The sequence below is a fragment of the Sminthopsis crassicaudata genome, chromosome 6, assembly GCF_048593235.1.
Source record: "Sminthopsis crassicaudata isolate SCR6 chromosome 6, ASM4859323v1, whole genome shotgun sequence".
NCBI classification, from domain to species: domain Eukaryota; kingdom Metazoa; phylum Chordata; class Mammalia; order Dasyuromorphia; family Dasyuridae; genus Sminthopsis; species Sminthopsis crassicaudata.
The window spans coordinates 79,231,257-79,252,264 of NC_133622.1; the positions used below are offsets into that span (position 1 = coordinate 79,231,257).

At 34.4% G+C, this 21,008-nt stretch overlaps 1 protein-coding gene across 7 annotated transcripts in view; it reads right to left on the reverse strand.

Annotated features, from left to right (window-relative positions):
• SH3D19 (SH3 domain containing 19) overlaps nt 1–21,008 on the reverse strand; it is a 207,350-nt gene that overhangs the window by 1,132 nt on the left and 185,210 nt on the right. For 5 of the 7 annotated variants that reach the window (XM_074274173.1, XM_074274175.1, XM_074274172.1 and 2 more), the window contains 7 exons: nt 19,127–19,257; nt 12,237–12,295; nt 9,735–9,946; nt 8,453–8,505; nt 5,304–5,490; nt 4,694–4,800; nt 1,718–1,816 (listed from right to left, as the gene is read on the reverse strand). In XM_074274173.1, the coding sequence (XP_074130274.1) occupies nt 1,718–1,816; nt 4,694–4,800; nt 5,304–5,490; nt 8,453–8,505; nt 9,735–9,946; nt 12,237–12,295; nt 19,127–19,257 (848 nt within the window). Of the gene's footprint in view, nt 1–1,580; nt 1,817–4,693; nt 4,801–5,303; nt 5,491–8,452; nt 8,506–9,734; nt 9,947–12,236; nt 12,296–19,126; nt 19,258–21,008 lie in introns of those variants that run through there. The other 2 variants (XM_074274174.1, XM_074274179.1) reach the window with 1 other exon arrangement.

Genomic DNA, 21,008 nt, shown 5'->3' on the forward strand with positions numbered 1-21,008 from the left:
AAATTTTCTTGTTTATTCCCTTCTAAAAACTCATTTTAAAAGGGATTCTACTCTAAAAGTTGGGTTTTCAATCAAATTACAGAGGATCTGAATTTCAAAATAAGAAGAAAGAAAAATTTAAGGCAAAAGTGGTTTTGTTGGCAAAAACATGCAAAGTGGTAAATACACAAAGCAGATTTAGCCCCTATAGCTGTTTAGCTCCAGGTCACTTAAATCTTCACCTGTGTTCCCATTCCCACTTTTAATAATCCACCCTCTTGGAGAGAGCCAAAGCAAGATAAAACAACAAATGGATTTCTAAACCATTAGTAAGTTAAGGATTGTACATATAATATTGGGCACATAATAGATTACTGACTGAAAGTTATTTGGCAAAGGGCATGAGATTTAGATACAATTATTTTTCACCCAAATTCAAGCCTTCGAACATAATTTGGAAAATTTTCTATTTTTAAACATATTTCTCTTCTGCCAATGTGTTTGGAAGACTGTCTTTAACTTCCTTAGTTCAGGCTCATAAATTATAATTCACTTGGTCTTATAAATCAACTGCTTTGACCAGGGGCTGGAATCCATCATGACTGCCAGCAGGACAGTGGCTTTACTTCTTTTAATCTCCATGCAAGGAGAAGCAGAGAAAAGATAAACAAAAAAGTACCCGGGGAAATTATCTACGAGGCTGACTTATGTCACCTCTGAAGAAATTTGCTCTGGGTATCTACTTGCTGTTTTGACAGTTGCTCTGCAGTCTGAGACTTTTGCATATAATTCATATTGCAGCAATAGAAGCAGCCACAGCTTATGTATTACTGAGGTAATTCAAATAAAATGAATTTTTCTCTGGATACCAGTAATTGTCACAGGAGTGTTCTCAGATGCAGAACTGTGCTAGGCGATAGCCCTAATAAAGTAAAGCATATGTTGAGGAGGGAGAAAGAACTATGGCTGGCAGGTAAGTATTAGGAGCTTTAGTGAAGCATATTTCAAGGGTGTTTTGGAGGTTTTACAAGGCAAGAAAGTTACAAGGATTAAAATGTACCATTCTTTCCTTCTTCCCTCCCAATCCCTGTTAGAGACTGCAGTCTTTGAATGCAGCCATTACAGGGCATTATTACACCCTGTGCTGGGAAGATTTTCAGGAGCCTACCCAGTATAAAGCAGGGAATTGCCCTTAAAATAAAGGATATGTACCCAAGCTGTTATAATTACATTTGAATATCAAAAAATGTAGTTTGTTACCAATCATATCATGATAGTTAAGATATATAGAAAGCATAAATGTCATTTTAAAGGAAAAAATTAATAAGCAAGGTTAATTAACTTGTACTTTTAACGCCCCAACTACATAAGCAATGGTCTGCTTGAAAGACCTTCCCCTTCCATCAATTTTCCCTGCTGAAAGCTAGAAATGACCCTGCTAATTCTGCTTGGATTCTTTTAGATTATCCACAGTGCATGCCTTTAACTTGTATATACTTCTATCATGAATGAAAATGTAAAACAAAACCTAGAGCTTTTCCACTTTCAGGAAATTCTAGGGTACCATGTTACACACTTTGCTTACAGTAAAAAAAAAAAAATAGTGCAAAAACATGTATTTGATAGTCAAGGTAATAGTTCAAGTGATACCAAAGGCAAAGGACATTTTTATACTGGCTGAGTCATATGCTTCTTCCCATTGCACAAACACCGTTAATTCTTAGGATGCTTGTAGAACCTGAATGTAGTTTTTGGGAAATATTCCAGATTTTCCTGCTCGTTCTCCACTCATCCAGTCTTCATCTACAGATTCCAGCTCTGTTATTATATCACCAGCCTGCAGGAAGAGATGGTTTTTAAATGGTGAATAGCTTCTTTTGAGTGAAAGCATTGGTAGCAGGACTATCTGGAGAGATCCTATGATTCAGCTCCCCTTTCTCTATGTAAAACAATAATCTTAGTTTACTTAGAAAAGCAGTGAATAAAACAAAACACAATGGTGAAATGCATCTAATGATGTCATTTGTTTTAATGTTCCTTTTTATCAAATTTTTGCATTTATTAACTTTTCATTATGTTCAGTTTTTACCCCACATGTATTTCCTTCCCTACCAATAAAAATCCTCTCAAAATTAGTATTGCCTTCAAAAGGTTCTTGTTGTGGAAGGAGAAAGAGAAGAAGAAATAATTTCAATCTTCACTCCACTCCCACTGGTCTCATAGACTCCTTGCCTTCACTTGCCTCCATAGATCCTAATCGTCTTGTTTTTATTATTCCAAGTTCTACACCATCTCGCATACAGAAGACCCTAAAATATTTCCAAATTTGCAAGGCTCTTAGAGATCACCTACTTTAAACTGTACCTGAACAGAATCCCATCTAAAATGATATGGCCTCCAGTTTCTGCTTGTAAAACTCCAGTGACAGAGAAGCTACACTAGAGTGAAGAGGTTTTTTTTTCCTTACATAAAGTGTAGATCTTTTTCTTGGCAATTTCCATCTATTACAGATATTGGCTCTATGTTCATTATTTTTCTGTCTATTCTAATTCTCTTTTATTTAAGCCTTCAAAAGATAAAAGGGATAATTTTTTGAAGGTAGAATCAGAGGAAATGCAGATCTTAGAAACCATTCAGTTCAACTTCTCAATTTAATAGATAAGGAAGCCCTAAAGAGATTATGTGACTTATCCAAAATCTTAGAGTTAGTGATGACATTACATAATATACTTTGGTTCCTGCTCTATAGTTTCTAACTATTTCCTAGATTCCAACTTTAAAGCAATAGAACATTTGGGTGCTTTTGATACTGATATGACTATTTGATTTTTAAAAAAATCTTTGAAAAGAGTCAGGATAAATGGGTTTTATTTATGGTTCTGGGGGTGCTTCTTGGAAAAAACTGTGTAGGTTAGAACTCTGGATTTTCCTTTGTTTTCTACAATTTTCTAGTGGCAGAAAAACTGCTGGCTGTCAACTGTCATTAACTCTTAGTGCCTGTTTCAAATATACAGGGGTTCAACTGGGCAAAGTAATTATGAAATAATTCAAGACATAAAGAGTGAAGCTTCTCCAGTTCCATGGATTATAACTAACACCAGCTTCAATAGATTCTCCCATAAAAACTATACATTCTGTTAAAGAAATAATGTAACCATCACTCATTCTATAATTATCACTCATTCTATGGGGAATCTGAGTAAGGTACAGAGAAAAGGAGAATGAAGAGAACTTCCTTTCTGAGAGAAGTTTCAAGTTGTATCTTATAAAGAAGGATGAAGATATTTTTTGAGAAAAGGTGAGTGACTTCTCTCCACCAAATTATCCTGTATTTATTTCCCATATATTTTGCATAGGCTTATTTTAAACATATTTCAATGTGTACAAATTGTCTTACCATAGAGAATGTAAGCTCTCTGAAAGGAGGAACTTTTTTTTATATCTTTGTATCCCTAGGATATAACACAGGTTCTCACACAGTAAATTGCTTAATAAATGCTTATTGATTGGTTTTTATTTATTTTCTACTAACCTCCAAAGCAACTTCATTCTAGACATTCCTTAATTTTTCTATTCACTGTGTGGTATACTAACTTGATGAAAGTGGCAAAATACTAGAAAGTACAAGTTGCTTTGTCCTACTTTCAGGGGAAATGTACCCAAATATATGTATTCAGTGATTAGTCTCTTTATTAAAAGTTTTTGCCACTACTAGGCCCGATTTCCAAAGAAATCATAAAAGAGGAAAAAGGACCTACATGGGCAAAAAGATTTTACAGCAGCTCTTTTTGTAGTGGCAAAGAATTGGAAAATGAGTAGGTGCTCATCAATTGGGGAATGGCTGAAGAAGTTATGGTATAGGAAAGTAATAGAATATTATTGTTTAAAAAAATGATGAACAAGCTGATTTTTAAAAGGCTTGAAATGATTTCCATGAAGTGATGCTGAGTGAAAGAAGAAAACCAGGAAAACATTGTACTCAGCAACAGCAGGACTTGGTTCTTCTCAGTGGTTCAGTGATCCAAAGCAATCCCAATACACTTTGGATGGAAAAAGCCATCTATATCTAGAGAGGGAACTATGGAGATTGAATATAGATCAATACCTACTATTTTCATCTTTTTTTCTTCTGTTTTTTTCTCATAATTTTTCTTTTTTGTTCTTATTTTTCTCTCCCCACTTGATTCACATGGAAATATATAGAAAAAGAATGTATTAAAATACCCTTATTAAAGTGGATTGACATACTAACCTTAGTTAGCTTAATGAATAATATATAGAGTAAATTTTTAAAGGAAATAGTAAAAAAGTTTACTACATATAAGATTTGACAGAACCTATATGACCCGGACCCATGTGTTGTTTTTCAATAACATGTTAATGGAAACTCTTCTACCATGGCTGTGTGGAAGGATTATCCTTTACTAGTTCTAACTACAAATATTTGGGTATTCTCCAGAAGCAAAAATTACAAGGCCAAGGTTTGAATATTTGGATTACTTGGAGGATAAGCCAAAATCAATTGTTTTAAGTGCTTTTGCAAATTATTACCATCCTCTACATTTTTAACTATGAATATAATTGTTTCTAGAAATTGAGAGACCAAGATTTGTGATCTTGTGTCCATTCTTGGTTTATGATTCCCAATATATTCTTCAAGGCTAAAAAGACATTTTACATTTTATAGCTGTTGAAAGAATTGCAGAAAGCTGACCTTGAAGGAAAGCTCATCTTCGTTCTCTCCATGGAAATCATATAAAGCCTTGGCCTTTTCTTTCTTCCGTCCTGAAGCAGGTATCAATTTTGACTCAGCTATGGAACCTGACCAATATAGATACACAGATTTAGGAGATATTGGGCAAAAATGTAGTTCTATTAAAAAAAATACTCCATCCCCATAGGATTTATTGTTTCTAAGTAACCATAATGTTTTTCCACTTTCAAAGGGGATAGAAAAAAGGGTTTTTCCTAATAATGGAAAACTTATGCAAAATCTAAATCAGTAGAAAGAATAAACCACTTAGAAAGATAGGAGTTTTAAATATGATACCTCCACTCAAAAAAAAAAAAAAGAAAAAAAAAAAAGCCAACCCATTTAAATAGGTTTAAACACAAAATACACAAAGCTTACTTTATTATTTTAAAAAAGATAAGTAGAGAAACAACTTTTTAAGAGTTCAGCGTAGTAATAAGAAAAGGACTTGCTTGGAGTTTTGAAGTCCTTCTCCTCTTTTTTCAGTAAAGCATCCTTTCATTGATGTTAAAAGTAGACATGAAAATTACAAGAGACTAAAATCTCTATCTTTCTCAGGGAAGCATCATACCAAGACAGGGCTGAACAAAGACTGCTGGGAAGATTCCTTCAGTGTTGTTCAATCTGCCCCTATACCAATCAGAGTCCAGATGCTCAATGATTAAGATACGATCTCCCTTCTTAAAGGGCAAGTCTTCATTAGTTTCTGCTGTAAAATCATGGAGGGCTTCACACCATTCACCATAACAATGATCCTTCTGTCAAAAAAAAAAAAAAAAAAAAAAAAAAAGTAAAAGTTGGATGGTAGAAATGTAAAATATTAAGTTGGCTTCTACAAAGCTAAAAAGAAAAAAAAATCCATTAGAATCAAATTTAATAAGGTTAATTAAAATGCCTAATTTTGCCAGCTATTATACTTAGTACTGATAATATACAGTCAAAAATGAAATACTCTACCTTCATTGGGGGAATTTGGCTGACAAAGTAGAAGGAAAGTGAAGGGAACATGAGATTTCAAAATCTTTCCAAAAAAAAAAAAGATTGTTTTCAAATAACAATGACAGAGTTTATATGTGTTTTTAATAAGAACTAACAGTTGTACACGGCTATAAGATTTGAAAATGCTTTTGGTATATAATTTCTTTATTCTCATATGACTCCTGTAAAGTAGATGCTATAAGCATCCCCATTTTAGGGATTATCTTTTTCTCTAACATTGCTTTTCATTCCGACTTAACTATTTCTACGGCTGGCTTCATCCTTCACTTTTTTTTCCATGTTCACAAATTTTGGGTTTTTTTTTTTGCCCCTCCCCCCCTCAATCTTCTGCTATAGTCAATTAATTTAACAGATCTTGCCAGTTCTTCAACTTTACTCCTAACATCTCTCTTACTGGTCCCTTCTCTTCTACCACATAAGCCCTCATTACAATCAGTCTGGACAACCACAATAGTTTCCTAGTACACGTTCCTGCCTCTATTCTTTTCTCACTCCAAACTACTTTTGTTTGTCTAATGTTCTTCATACCTATCAGTACTCCAGACAAACTCATCAGACCTTTTTTTTTTCCTTTATTTTTTCTCATCAGAACTTCTGCAATTTTCATTGAATATATTTCATATTTGGACTTCCAGCCATACTGGATTACTTACTTATAGACAGCATGCCTTTCCTGTCTGCTTTTTCTTATTATCCCTTCTATTTTTGGACCCTATCTGTTGAATTCTTCATGTCTGCCCTTCAAACTCAACTCAAATGCTACTTCTTATAGGAAACCTTTCCTATTGGTAATGATTTTTCCCCGCTTTGAGAGATCACATGCACTTAGTATTACAGTTACTTGTTTATGTATCCTATTATCTCTACTAGATTGTAAGTTACGTGAGGGCAGAGATGATGTCAATTATATTTTGGGCTGGGGTTGGAAATGTTCCACAATGCACAAAAAGCCTTTCTGATTTAGAAGCAAGAAAGATCGTACCTAGGTTCTTATGTAGGAAGGAATAGGTAAAGCAAAGTATCACCTAAAAAGCCCAAGTCAGCCACCACCGAGAGAGGATAATGAGCTAGAAAGCCAAAGATGATTCGAAGAAGGACCAATCCCAGTCTTAAATATTCCAAAGGAGGCTGAGACCAGGAATGGTCTCATATTAGCATAGAGATTTTGATACCAGGAGAATAATGAAAATCCAAGTTCTATGACATGTTTCCCCCCCCCCCTCCCATTTCCGTTTTCTATAGGTAGAAACAGGGTTTTTAATTTATTTTTATTTTTTATATTAAATTTTATTTTTTTCTTTTAATCAAAATTCACTGTCTCTCTCAACCACCAGAACCCTTGCAACAATGAATTGGCTGTTACCAGGAAGACCTGAGTTCAAATAGTGCCTCAGACACTTTCAAACTTCCCCTCTATTTATTCAACTTCTCATTTGCAAAAGTAGCATCTCCCTCTCACGGTTGTATCAAATGGGATAATAATTATAAAGCACTTAGGACATTACCTGATGTAGAATAAGTCCCATGTAAACATTAGTTACTGTGATTATTATCATGAAGCAAAATAAATTCCTATATTGTCTATGTCTAAAAAAAATATGTGGAAAGCAGAGTTTTGTGTATAGCCTGTAATATAAGACCTCACCACAATCGCCGCTAAATTTGCTTAAAGTGGGTAGGTGCCACTAATCATATTGTTCTCCACCTCTAAAAGATAGTAGGGCAATTATCTAAACTCTCTGTTTCTCCCACAGCCTAGCATAGGGCTATCACATAGTAGATACTTGCTAAATATTTGTTGAATTAGAATGTAAGTGATTTTGTGAGGATGATCAAGCAATAGGGAAAGTAATATGACATGGAGAATACTTGTTTCTAATATCAATCTTTTTGTCCCAAATGCGTGATTGGGATCAGTGGTGTTGGAAATGAACTTTGTTTAAAAAAAAAAAAAAAAAAAAAAAAAGACCTTGCCCTAGATAGTAGAAGTAGAAGCAGTTGGGGAAAGTGGCAAATCCTGGTCTGCTTTAAGGAAAAATGGCCTAACCATCTCAAAGAGAAATGGTCTGACTTGGAAGTTAGGGTGCTTCCTTACTGGAAGTGTTCAAGCAGAAGACTGAATGACTACTTGTGAAGCAATATTGAAGAGGCCATTCTTGTTCCAGTCTTGGGTTGGACTATAGGGCCCCTGATCTCCCTCCTAACTAAGAGTTGATGACTGAAAAAGGAACTCATCTCCACTGGGACCAGCCGTGATCTCTCTTTCATGTGACCCATCTCTCTTGCTCCAAAAGATAGCATGTAATCATTAAGAAGGACCTGTGGCTTCCATACCCCATGGGCAGCATGAGATTGAGAGAATAAGTCAGCATCATTTCAAAAGACAAAAGCAATAGAGGGCCCTGTCTAATTGCCAGTAAAAATTTGACAAACATAATAGTTCTGTCAGGCCAACCTTTCCAAAATATGTCAAACAAAAACAATAAGCCATCCCTTTTTACTGTTTAGTTTAAACATATCTAAAAGTCAAGGTAGTAAGCTGTGTCCATTTTTAAAAATTTCACTCTACCATGTTAATTAATTTAATTCCCCAAGTACAATGGTTAAAGATGAACTATTTCATTTTTCTGTGTAATACATGTAGTCAATTTTTTTTTCAGTTCATTAGAATGAATAGCCTTAAATATAAGACTTTATATTTATTTAGCCTAGGAAACCTACCTGTAAATGTGAACTAGAAGCATTACTCCTTATATTCTGTGAAGTTCTTTTACCTATATTAAAACAAAAAAATATATATATAAATTTCATAAATTTAAGCAATTATTTAATTTGGTATTTATCTTTTGGCACAATTTCTTTTTAAAAAATACGTGTATATATTTTTACTTCTCCAATTTCATGTTAAAATTTTTTTTGCTTTTCATTTTTGTTTTGAATTCCAAATTCTATCCCTTCCTTCCTCGTTCCCTGAGACAGTAAGCAATCAGATGTAGATTATACATGTGCAATCATGTAAAACATTTTCATATTAGTCATTTTGTAAAAGACTTGAATAAAAAAAAAATGAAAAAAAAAAACAAAGTGAAAAATAGTATGCTTCAGTCTATATTCAAATAAGATCAGTTATCTCTCTGGAGGTAGATAGTATACTTCATTGTGAGTCCTTTGGGATTGTCATGGATCACTGTACTGCTGAGAATAGCTAAGCTATTCAGAATTCAAACAATATGCATATAATGTTTTTTTTAAAATAATATTTCCATCAGTTCATGCAAATTTTTACAGATTTTTCTGAAATCATCCTGCTTGCAAATTCTTATCACACAATAATATTCCATCACAATCATATAGTACTTAGCCATTCCCTAATTGATTTCCAATTCTTAGCCATGGCAAAAAGAGCAGCTATAAATGTTCTGAACAAATACAACCTTCTTCCTCTGGCCCCACCTTTTTTTTTTTTTTTTGCTATCTTGGAATATAGACTTAGCAGTGGTATTGCTGGATCAAAGGATATGCACAGTTTTACATCCCTTTAGACATTTTCTTTTGTTTGTTTTTGGTATAATTTCTAAAGACATATATGATAATATTCTTTGGATGTTTATGTAGTTCCTTATAATTCACAAAATGTTTTCCTCAAAATAATATGACATCTATTATGTATTATGACCCTTTCCTGATTTCTCTTGATTGCAAGGCTACAAAGGAGTGCATGGGCTCTTCATGGGTTATTCCTTATTTTTGCCACTGCACCAGCCTTTTTTTTGTTCATTCACACATTTTTTTGATGCTAGAACTTTCTTTTGTAATGTTTAATATCTTCTACAAATATAAGCTTAAATTTTTTTCTTTCATTCACCTCGTTTTTCTTTTTCTTCTTTGTGCAAACTTGGGAAGTACCCTCATTTCTGACTTGTCATATTTTGTCATTCTTTGCATGCATTTGCATGTGACCTATTCAAAACAAATCAAAACCAAAAATATTTTTGATACTCACTTGAAGTTGCAGCCATGTTGGTGCTCTGGTCAGAGAGATCTTCAATGATTTCAACAAAATTAAGTGGGAAAATCCCCGTTTTGCCATTCCGTTCTCCTCGGGCCCATTCATCATTGACATACTCTTTAAGGAGAATCATTTCTCCTTCTGAGAAACTCAACTCATCCTTTTGGTCTCCTATGTATTCAAACCGAGCCACACATCTGGGACCTCTGAACAAAGTAAAAGAGTCTAAGTGTAAATCTAAATTGAATCTGACTTAAATTGTTTCAATAAAACCATTTATCTTTTTGCATGGATTCATTCAGGGCCTGCTACACTTAAGGGACTATGGTGGGTAAAACATAATTTTAAAATGTAATAAAATAATATGTAAATATAATATAATACATTTTTCCAGGTGTGTTATTGCACTGGTGTAGGAAATTCCCTCCAATGAGATCAGAAACTTCTCTTTAATCTTTCTTCCAGGACAGTTTTTGCTATGAGATAGCTTCCATTTTCTTCTATTCTTCTTCCCATCTTTTGACTTAGTTTCAATATTTCTTATTGTCTCATGTGGGGTCCTTATTCTAATTTTCAAGGAGTCTGTTGCTTGAGCAATTATTGTATACCTCTTTTACTATTTCTTTCTTCACTAGCTCACATTAATTCTCCATTTTTTTTTTTTTTTTATCGCTAACTTTGAGAGAATAGTTGGGGGCCTTTGAGGTTAAGTGACTAAACCATTACTGTTGAAAATTCCACTATGAATCAAGATTTATGTCTGGAAGAGAACTTTGAGATCATCAAATCCGACCTTATTTAATGGGTTCTACAAAGCCTAACTAGCAGTGGAATGTCTAAATGAGTTAAAAAGAGAATGAGAATGGAGACAAAATAAGTCTTCATTTTTTTTAGGGTCAGTATAGCTAAATACCCAAGGCCTATACTTACATAACACTGACTTTAGCAAGGAAGTTTCAATTACAACAAGGTCCAGGCAAAGAGATTGCCTGAAGCAAGAGAAAGCGGTTGGACATGCTCCAATCAAATCCTTATTTAGTTAGGTCATGAGTCAACTGCCAGAGAACACAGCTTTAAGTTCAACCTGTATGCACAGTAAATGCTACTTGCAACCTTCTCTCCATCCAAAGCCCAAACAAATTTGAAATCTCAACGAAGTATTTAGTATCAGAAGGTTTGTTATTTGTGGCAACTTCTGCAGGAAACATCTCCTTTGGCCTGACTTATTCAAATTTTTTTCTTTTTCAGCAGATATTGAATTCCACTTATTTGTTCATTTTAGTAGACTATACAATTTCAGAGAGGACAAAGAAATTCACAAAAAAGGCTCAATGACATTAAGAAAGAAAATCATCTCTAAAATTAAAGAATTTTACCAAATAATTTCCCAAATAATAAAACAAACTATCTTCAGCATATAGACAAAAACTTCAGAAATTTTTGTAGAAGTCACACTTCTAAGTTTTAAAGATTTTAATGAGGTAATAGTATCATAGGATTTAGAGGAAGAAAGAAACTTGGAGATTATCCCAATCTTCTTGGGCCTCAGTTTCCTTAAATGTAACAGGAGATTGGTTTGGAATACTTCTAAAGTCATTTCTGCTTCTAAATCCTCTGGTCCTACAATCTAACAACACCCACATTTTACAGGTGAGGAAATGAGGCCTGGAAAGGTGATTATAATAAAGGTAGTAATTAGCACAACTCAGACCCTTTCAAAAGCCAATAAACATGATTCTTTTTAACTTCTCTGAATGTCAGTTCTCTCATCTGTAAACTGAAGTGGATTCACTATATTGATGGCCACCATATTGATGAGTTTTGCTTAATTTTTTTTTCTGGTGACAGGGGTAGAAAACATACTGGAAAATTAATCTCATGTTTAAAAAAAGCATCAATAAGGTTTCAAAATAGGAATTCTTTCAGTTTCTATACATGTATCATTCTATGATCTAGCTTGGTCAAATCACCAAAATTTGAACTGACATTGGAAAATGGGATATAATGATCTCCAAGATGCCCTTTCTTCAGTCTCCCAAATTTAAACTCAATTATTCGAACACACCAAAATCAAGATAATAAATGAAACCATACAGATCTATCCAAATCATTGCTTTGAGGCTTGGCCCTGAATGACCAAGTGGACCTGTTCTATCCTTTACACTTACAGAACAAATATGAGAATTCATCCCCATTTTTATTCCTGTTAAAATTTTAATTCATTGAAGATATTTAAGCAAAGTTTTCTTCATAATTAAGATTCACATTAACAGGGGCAGCTAGGTGGATAGAGCACCAGCCCTGAATTCAGGAGGACAAGAGTTCAAATCTGGTCTCAGACACTTAGCACTCCCTAGCTGTGTGACCCCTGGGCAAGTCACTTAACCCCAAGATTCACATTAATTATTCAAATGATTTTTTAAAGAAATTCACATTTAATAATTTGATGTCCTCTCCAAGCTTTCACCTTTTCTAAGAAGCAATTACATAACTCACATAGCACAGTGGGATGAAATGGATCCTTTTTCTCCTTTACCTCCTTCAGGAACATCAATCTGACAAAGACAAAGTCAACAGAACAAAGTCATACATCTTCAGGTTTTGGCCATGGAAATGTCTACATACTGAAGTAAAGAACTTAGAAAATTATTTTCTAGCAGATTCTGTATTTTCAATTTTATTTTACATAAGATTTGCCTGTGCTGCTGTTATAAAGATTATTTTTAGAGGAGGATAGGAATAGGTAGTTGGTATTTATAGGTTTATTATGTTCAAATAAAATCCATAGATATTTCTGGCTTTTTACTAAATGATAACTTCTACCAGGGAAAATGACCACCAGCCCCTCCCCAAAGCCAACAATTTGTTGTTGCAAAGCTTGGTTTGGTTGAGAATGGTCACGTGTATTGCCCCCAGAGAACTGTTTGATATTCCAGATCTCTAGTTATCTTTGTCCAATAAGAAATATTTGATCAGACTGGACAATATTCTCCTTTCCACCTAGCTGTTTTAAAGCTTTCCCTTTTATCCTGACAGTAAAATCAAGTGACACTTTTGCTAAGTGCTACAGCAGACACATCTGCTCAGACCATATCTAGAATGATGTATTTCACTTACAGGTACAAAAATTTAGAAAAGATACTTGTGAGACTAGTCAGAGTAAACTAACTAAGATGGTACTGGATCATGCTAGCTAAGGGCTGACTGAATGAAATAAGGATGCTCACCCTGTAGTGAAACTTGGAAGATGAGAGGTGATACATAGCTGTTTTCAATTATTTAAAAGGCTGTTATTTGTAAGAGTGTGTGGACTTTAAGCCCCAAAGAGTGGAATTGGGAAAAATGTCTAGGAACTAAAACAAGCAGATTTAGGGTTGAAAAGTCAAACAATCAGAGCTAGGACCAGAAAGGGAATGGGCTTCAGATAGTAGTGACTTTCTCCTCCCCAGAAGACTAGAGGCTTGATGACAGGGATACTATAGGAGAGATTCCTAACTGTATGTGAGTTTGTCTGAATGGTCCCTGAGGTTCCTAAGTTTTCTTGGCTTATGACACAGAGGCTTAGAGGATAATCAGTCAAGGATTTGTTCATTTAATGATTTAAGAACATGTAAAATTAAGTAAGACATCTCATTTCTGGGATGTCCAAAGTTTACTGCTACTTTTTTATCACTTAAAGCAAAGAATGATACATAAATTCCCAAGTGATTATCCTACCACTAAAAGGGAAAAATAAAAATTCTGTCTGATATTTTTCTTTCTGAGATTTTGAAATCAGTTTCAATTTATGGATGGACTGATAGTGATCAATCAATGGTCCAGCTAAAATTTTTGGATTGTCAAATTGATGTGCAGCACAGAGACCATGTGGATGCTGTTTATACTGAAATGTATAGGAAAAGGAACCAGTGTGGGAAATGAGTGTAAACTGTGAGCATTGTTTTTCTTTGTTTTGTTTTGTTTCTCTTCCCAGATTATTATTACCTTCCGAATCCAATTCTTCCTTTGCAACAACAACAAAATTCGGTTCTGCACATATATATTGTACCTAGGATATACTATAAGATATTTAATATGTATGGGAATGCCTGCCATCTAGGGGAGGGGGTGGAGGGAAGGAGGGGAAAAACTTGGAACAGAAGGGAGTACAAGGGATAATGTTGTAAAAAAAATAAAAAAAATACCTATGCATATGTACTGTCAAAGAAAATGTTATAATTACAAAAATTAAAAAAAAAAAAAAAGGAACCAGTGAAGTTTTATTAGCCTTGCTATATTATTTTCTATTGTTCTTTGTATACCACTCTCCAAAAGACTATGAGCTTCCTAAGGATAGGGACTATTTTATTTTTGTCTTTATAGACCTGGCACAGGACATAGTGGTTACCTGAAATAGGTACTGAATTTTAATTGAATAGAGGCAGCTAGATGGCATAATGGATAGAGCACCAGCCCTGGAACAGAGTTCAAAAGTCTTGAACAAACTTACTAGCTGTGTGACTCTGGACAAGTCCCTTAACCTGAATTGCTTCTCCAAAACAAAATCAATTGAATTGTATAGTTATAAGTATGATTAGTCTTCAAGAAGCTTAAAAACTGCTTCTTAGTTATTATATCTTCAATTCCCTTAAAAGTTATGAAAACTTAGGTAATAGTGGATGTGCTACAATCGAGTAATGTTCTAGTTACAGAAGGTTAGAAGGTTCTGGACATACATTATAAATGGTGACCTGTGGTAGCTTAAAGGTCTACTGTGATTTCTGGGTATATTTCTTGGTCATTCTCTTCAGAAGTTTTTGGATCCTGCAACTTACACAAACTTCTCAGATGGCTTAGTGCTTACGTGACAAAAATAAAATAAAAAAATCATGTGGCTATCCCCCCGTTTTATTTTTAAAATACAAGTTTTACTTGCTCAATGCAACAAAAGCATCAATTAAAATTTGCCAAAAAGTAATTTTCCACAATATAATCCCCGTTTTCCTCTGACAATCATTATGTAATTAGAGGTATATGAGAATACGAACAAAAGTTTTAGTTAAAAAATTGGGGAGGAAGGGTCACCAGCTGCATGAGATTCTGGGTGCTGCAGTGGGGTAATAATGCTGTCTACTGAGATAATTTGTAGCATTTTATAACATTTCACATTTTAACTGCGCTTTTGGTTACAAAAGCACTTTTCACACAACTACCTTCTGAAACAGAGAGAAGAGGAGGAGTATTTTATAGAAAGGGAGGAAATGATTGCCCTGTACTTCCATACCTGAGACATGTCAGAATAGGGCTCTGAATGTAGGTCTTTCTGATTCTAAGGCTGGGACTTTTCCACTTCCATTAGCTAGTTGTTGGTTTTCTAACTCCCCATACTTGAGGAATTTTCTTACTCCACATCTATGAGTCTGGAAGATTATTTTCTCTTCTTAATTTTGAGGTTATTTAAAATACCGAGTCCTGAGGCTGCTAGGTTGGCATATAGTGGATGTAGTGCCAGGCCTGAAGTCAGGAAAACTCATCTTCCCAAGTTCAAATCCTTACACTTATTAGCTGTCTAGTCTCAGTTTTCTTATCTTTAAAACCAGCCAGTAAATCACGTCAGTATCTTTGCCAAGAAAACTCAAAATGGCCTTGTGAACAATCAATATGACTGAAACAAGTGGACAACAAAATGTTGTCTACTAGAGTTAAGTTGTAAAAATTACACTTGGCCAAGTGATTGGCAAAATGCACCACCACCCAAAAATGTTTTAGGGTTTGGACCTAAGATGATTAATTATAGAATTCTAAAAGTGCATAAAATATACGAATTTTAAATGAGAATTGCCCAGAATGTGCTACACAGTTACTGTCCCATTTTGTAAGGTGACCTTAAAAAGGGGCTGTCTTTTTGTCAAAGAATTATAGCTAATATGGAACAAATGAATCCTTTAGAAAATTTTACGTGAAAACCAGGGATGATGCAGTTTATAGGGTACCAGACTCAAAAAAGACTAGGGTCTAATTTCTTTACTTAACTTTAGGAAAGTCCCTTAACTTTTCTGAATATCAATTTCTAAATCTGACACAGAGATAGTAATATTCAGAACTGATACCTCACAGGAATGTTGTGAAGTGTCATGTGTTACCATTCATTATGTCACTAGTAGAAGCCATGTGGAACAGTGGACAGAGCTCTGGACCTGGTGCCCGCAGTCGCAAGCTCATATTATATTTCTATACTTTACTATGTGATTGGCTAAGTCACCTCACTTCAGTTTCTTCATTCATATAATGAGGATAAAAATAAGTATAATTTTTTTTCCACAGAGTAGTATTGAGGAAAGTATTTTTAAAATAACACTTGGGCAGTCAAATGATGTAGTAGATATGATGGTGGGCCTAGAATCAGGAAGGTGCGTTCAAATCCTGTTTCAGACACTTATTTGGCTATGTGACCTCCGGCAAGTCACTTAACCTGTCTACCTCAATTTTCTCATCTGTAAAATGGGGATAATAATAGCTACTAACTCCCAGGGTTGTTGTGAATATCAAATGAGGCAATATTTATAAAGCACTTAGGACAGTATCTGACATGCAGTAGCTACTTAATAAATAATTATTTCCATCCTTCCTGCCTAAAGGTCCTAGAAACATGTGTGGTATTGATTGTTCAGTTTCATTGATTTCAGTATAAAAAGGATATTCTTCAGAGTGTTCCTATGATGGACAATAATAACTGAATAGGTGATAAGTGAATTCAAATAAGTTATTTCTTTTGCTTGGGGTTTGTCTATAAAACAAGGGTTAAACTATACAGCTTTAAAAATTCAATTAAAATATGCAATAAAGATTTATTAAGTAACTACCATGTGCAAAGCCTAAACACCTTGAAAGCCAGTGTCCCAAGCTTTTGTGATATGTTTTATTATTAATATTAATTCAAAGGATATAGTTAGATTTCTCCAATGGAGTCTGGCTCAATGTATAATGTTCAATTTTCAATAAACATATTTTCAATTATCCAAGGAATTAAAATTAATTTATATTTGAAAAATTGAGTCTCTATTCGCCATCTCCCTCTGGCATGCAGAAGTAATAGAAAATGCTCTTTCATTTTCCCAGACAGACTGCTAATAATCAAAACCGTTTATTATATGTTTTTATTGGCATTTTCCAATATCAGTAAATTTCATCCAGGAATAATTCACGCTCTTGTTATCAGAGATCCTAAAGGCTGCTTGACATGTACCAGTCATAATTATGCCAGTAGGAAGGTTTTAATAACTGTTTTTAGAGACTACTTTGTACAAGTGTGTGTGTTTATATGTGAGAGAGAGAGAGAGAGAGAGAGAGAGAGAGAGAGAGAGAGACAGAGACAGAGAGAGACAGAGAGAGAGAGAGAAAGAGAGAGAGAGAGGCAGAGAGAGAGAGAGAGAGACAGAGACAGAGAAAGAGACAGAGAGAGAAAGAGAGAGAGAGAGAGACAGAGACAGAGACACAGAGAGAGAGAGAAAGAGAGAGAGAGAGAGAGAGAGAGAGAGAGAGAGAGAGAGAGAGAGAGAGAGAAAGAAAAGATACAGAGAGAGGAATAATGTGAGGGGAAGATATTTGCATATTTATAGGAAAGTGGTGCTTATTGTATCAAAACAAAATGTGTCAATTTTTAAAAAAAGAAAGCATAAGGATGGAAAAGGAGAAAATAAATAAAAGTACTCTGGCTTTATCCCAGAAATCACAATATTCCTGCGCTTATCACTAACAGTTGCCTTTCCTATTTTGCTTTCCTTCACAAGGCAGGCTGTGGTATTTAATAAAATTACAATGGTTAAATATAATCTTGCCTTATCTATTTTGCAATTATTGTGTGAGAATCTCACAATAGGCACTGAACAAGTCAACAGTGATCTCACCCACCTGAGGAAATTTACTTATTTATTTACTTATTTGGGGGGAGAGAGGGAGTGAGTAAAGAATACAAAAATAACCATTATAAGAAGTGCAAAAGAAAGGATTTGGGGGAAAGAAAAATGTGAAATAATATTCTTTCTGGATAACTGATCATCATTTGATTCAATATACTAAAGGAATAAATTGAAACTGATCAATTTAATGGTCTATTAGTTTCTGAGGAGTGACAGTCCAACATATTTTTTCCCCCCTCTCAGCAGGGAGAAAATGAACTGGTATAATCTGTCCAATATGGCCAATATTTTGGTTTGCTTCATTTTGTTATATTTCTTTCTTATAAGGGGAAAGAGAAATGAAGAAGTGATGGTCATAATAATTTAGTGAGAGAAATGGATAATAAGCCTAGCCTTATAAGCACCTGCAGAAAGCTCAGCTAATGTTAGACTTTCTATAATGGATTTCAATCTGATAACTGTATAGTAAAGAGGAGCCTCTGTGAACATTGGAACTGACACTAGTCAGCCCAAGCCTGCCCTTTTGATCTAACTCTTTCCTGCCTGCTTGAATTTTGGTGAGAGAAAAGACATAAATCTAGAAGGGGAGAGAAAATGTGGGTCTCTACTCTTTGCATCTTTGTGGATATTTTTCCTGTTTTAAGTTAAGGAGATCACAGATAATAATGATATTGGGGAATTTGAAAAATCAAACCTCAGTGCTTTAACTTTTGAGATCCAGTGCAGCATTAGTTGAAACTCTTAATTCGTCCGGAGACTGTGCTGAATTTGGATCAGGATCTGGTAGGTCCATTATTACGTAAAAATTGAGTAGTATGAGCCTAGTTTTCCAGGGGGGGAGGGATAAGTTAGTATAGGAAACTGTGTGCTGCCTCCATCCCTTCATCCTGGCATGGGGTAGAAATGTTTACAGTTCCACTCTTACTATGTCTTTCAAGTAAATTTCCCTTGGTAAAAACTAATTGGTACTTATTGGTTATGTGGAATCAGGGAGTTTGTCATGGGTGATTAACAGTGACCATACTGGAATGAAGGTTTGAGTCAATAGCTTTAGAGAAAAGACCTCTCAAGGGTACCCTTAAATCCTGAGGGAATGACTTAGTGAAATGGGAGGGAGAGTGAATCCAAGGTTTATCACCATGTTTTAAAAAAATCCAGCTAATCACTAGTCAATAAAAGTTGTTCATCATTTAGAACAGTTGTTTTTTTTTGTTTGTTTTGTTTTGCTTTTTTAATTACCCTTCTGAAAATTTTAGACATTATGCTGCATTGGGCAGTAATCATTCTCTCTTTAACTGACTGAGTTGAAAGGAATAATATATTACTGAAAGATCCCAAATAAGTCAATAGAAGGAATGAAACTAGAACCATAAAGTCTTGTAGGCTGATCTTTGTTTTAGCCTTTGAATTAAATTTGCCAGTCAAGTGGCATCCACATTCTCCCTAAGCTGAACATTATTCCAATTAAAATGGAAATGGACCACTTACAATTACTTTGACATAGTTAGCAGGAAATATGCCAGTCTGATTTCTACATTTTCCTCGGTACCAATCACTGTCTATTTTTTCCAGAAGATAAACAGTCTCTCCAGAAGCGAGGTTCAAGTCATCAGCTTGCTCTGTAAGAGAAAATTATAATTATGTGCAATAAATTATCCCAACTGCAAATGCAATTAATAAAAAGACAACTACCACAGAGCAACATTTTGTCCATTTGGATTGCATCTTGTGTTGATTTAACTTCACAAGCAATTAAGTTGTCTTTTTCAAAAAATAAAACCCCAAAGAAAACTCACTACTGTTTCAGCGTATTCCAAGATAAATTCAGATGGGTTCATATTACACAGATTTCTGGGATAAGTAAAAATATCATATCCAAGTCTATTTATCATTCTTTGCTTGTACTTTCCACCCATTGTACTGAAATATAGAATGGTAATTTCATTGTGGAAGAGGTCCAGTGAATGAGAACACCTACCGATTGTGGATAACAAATTGCCTAAATTCATCTATGAAAATAGATTATTATTCCCAGGAAGTTGCCCAAGGTACATAGTGGTCATAGAGTCATGTCTAGAGTAATGTAGCTAAAAAGTCTCAGGAGTGGCTTTTGAACTCAAATGATCTGGGCCTCCTCTAGTCACTGTCTCTAGAACCCTCCAATAGGCTTATGGCCTCATTGATGGAAGTATTTCCTACAAATTGTAGCCCATTCATATCTAGTTGTCTTGTGCTTACTTTTGTCCATTTCTTCTTATAAACCCACCACCTAATGTACAAAAGCCTCCCTTGAATTCTCCTCAAACTGTAAGGATATGTATAGGACAATTGGTTACTTCTCTTTCCCTATATAACCAGTTCCCTAATGTTTTTTCCTTGATCATATATTTCTAATGTAAAAATAGTAAATATAATAGCTAACATTTAGTTTACTTATTATGTACTAGGCTAAATGCTTTAAAATTATTGTCTCATTTGATTTTCATAACAATTCTGGTTGGAAGATGCTATTTTATTTATTTTTATTTTATTATTTTGAAAGACAACTGGAGTTAAGTGACTTACCCAGAGTCACACAGCTAATAAGTATTAAATATTTGAAATCGGATTTGAACTTAAATCCTCCTGATTTCAGGGTCAGCATACTATCCACTGTACTGTTTAGCTGGCCCAGAAGGTGCTATTTTATAGATAAGGAAACTGAGGCAAACAGAGATTAAGTGATTTGCTAGCAAGTGTCTAAGGCTGGATTTGAACTCAATTCTTCCTTACTCTGGACAAATAGTACTAATGAACATTTAAAAGCAGTTTACACTGATAAATCACTACTGTCAATCATCTGTTTATTTTTAAAGCACTTAATTGGTAAATATTAATCCGAAATAATTGAAGAAACCAGATTAACACAGCTTTTCAACAAGCAGATTTAAGCCACAGTAAAACAAAGTCTAGTTTCTCTAAAGAAGATAATTGGGGTACAGATAATCAGGAGCTTATTGTATTTGTAAATTACAATGTGGCAGCATGAGATTTTTAAAGCATTGAAAAAAATTTCCAAAAATCTCCTTTAAAATCCTTTGGACTTTGATCTTACAGAAGAATTTGAAGGAATATATCTATGCAAAAAGGCTCAACTTTCTTAGCCTGCAGGATTCCATTTACTAAATTAGAAAGTATAATTTTGCAAGGCTTTGGAGCTTTAATTTAGTTTTCACAAGAAACTCCTTCTAAAAGTGTGGATCAGTACCTATTTTGCAACTTTTTTAGTTTTACTGAGTTGTCTGGCTTATTGAGAGGCTAAGTGACTTGTCCAAGGTCATAGACAATTATTCTTTGTCAGAGGTGGGCTTGAATCCTTTCCTTTCAGGTT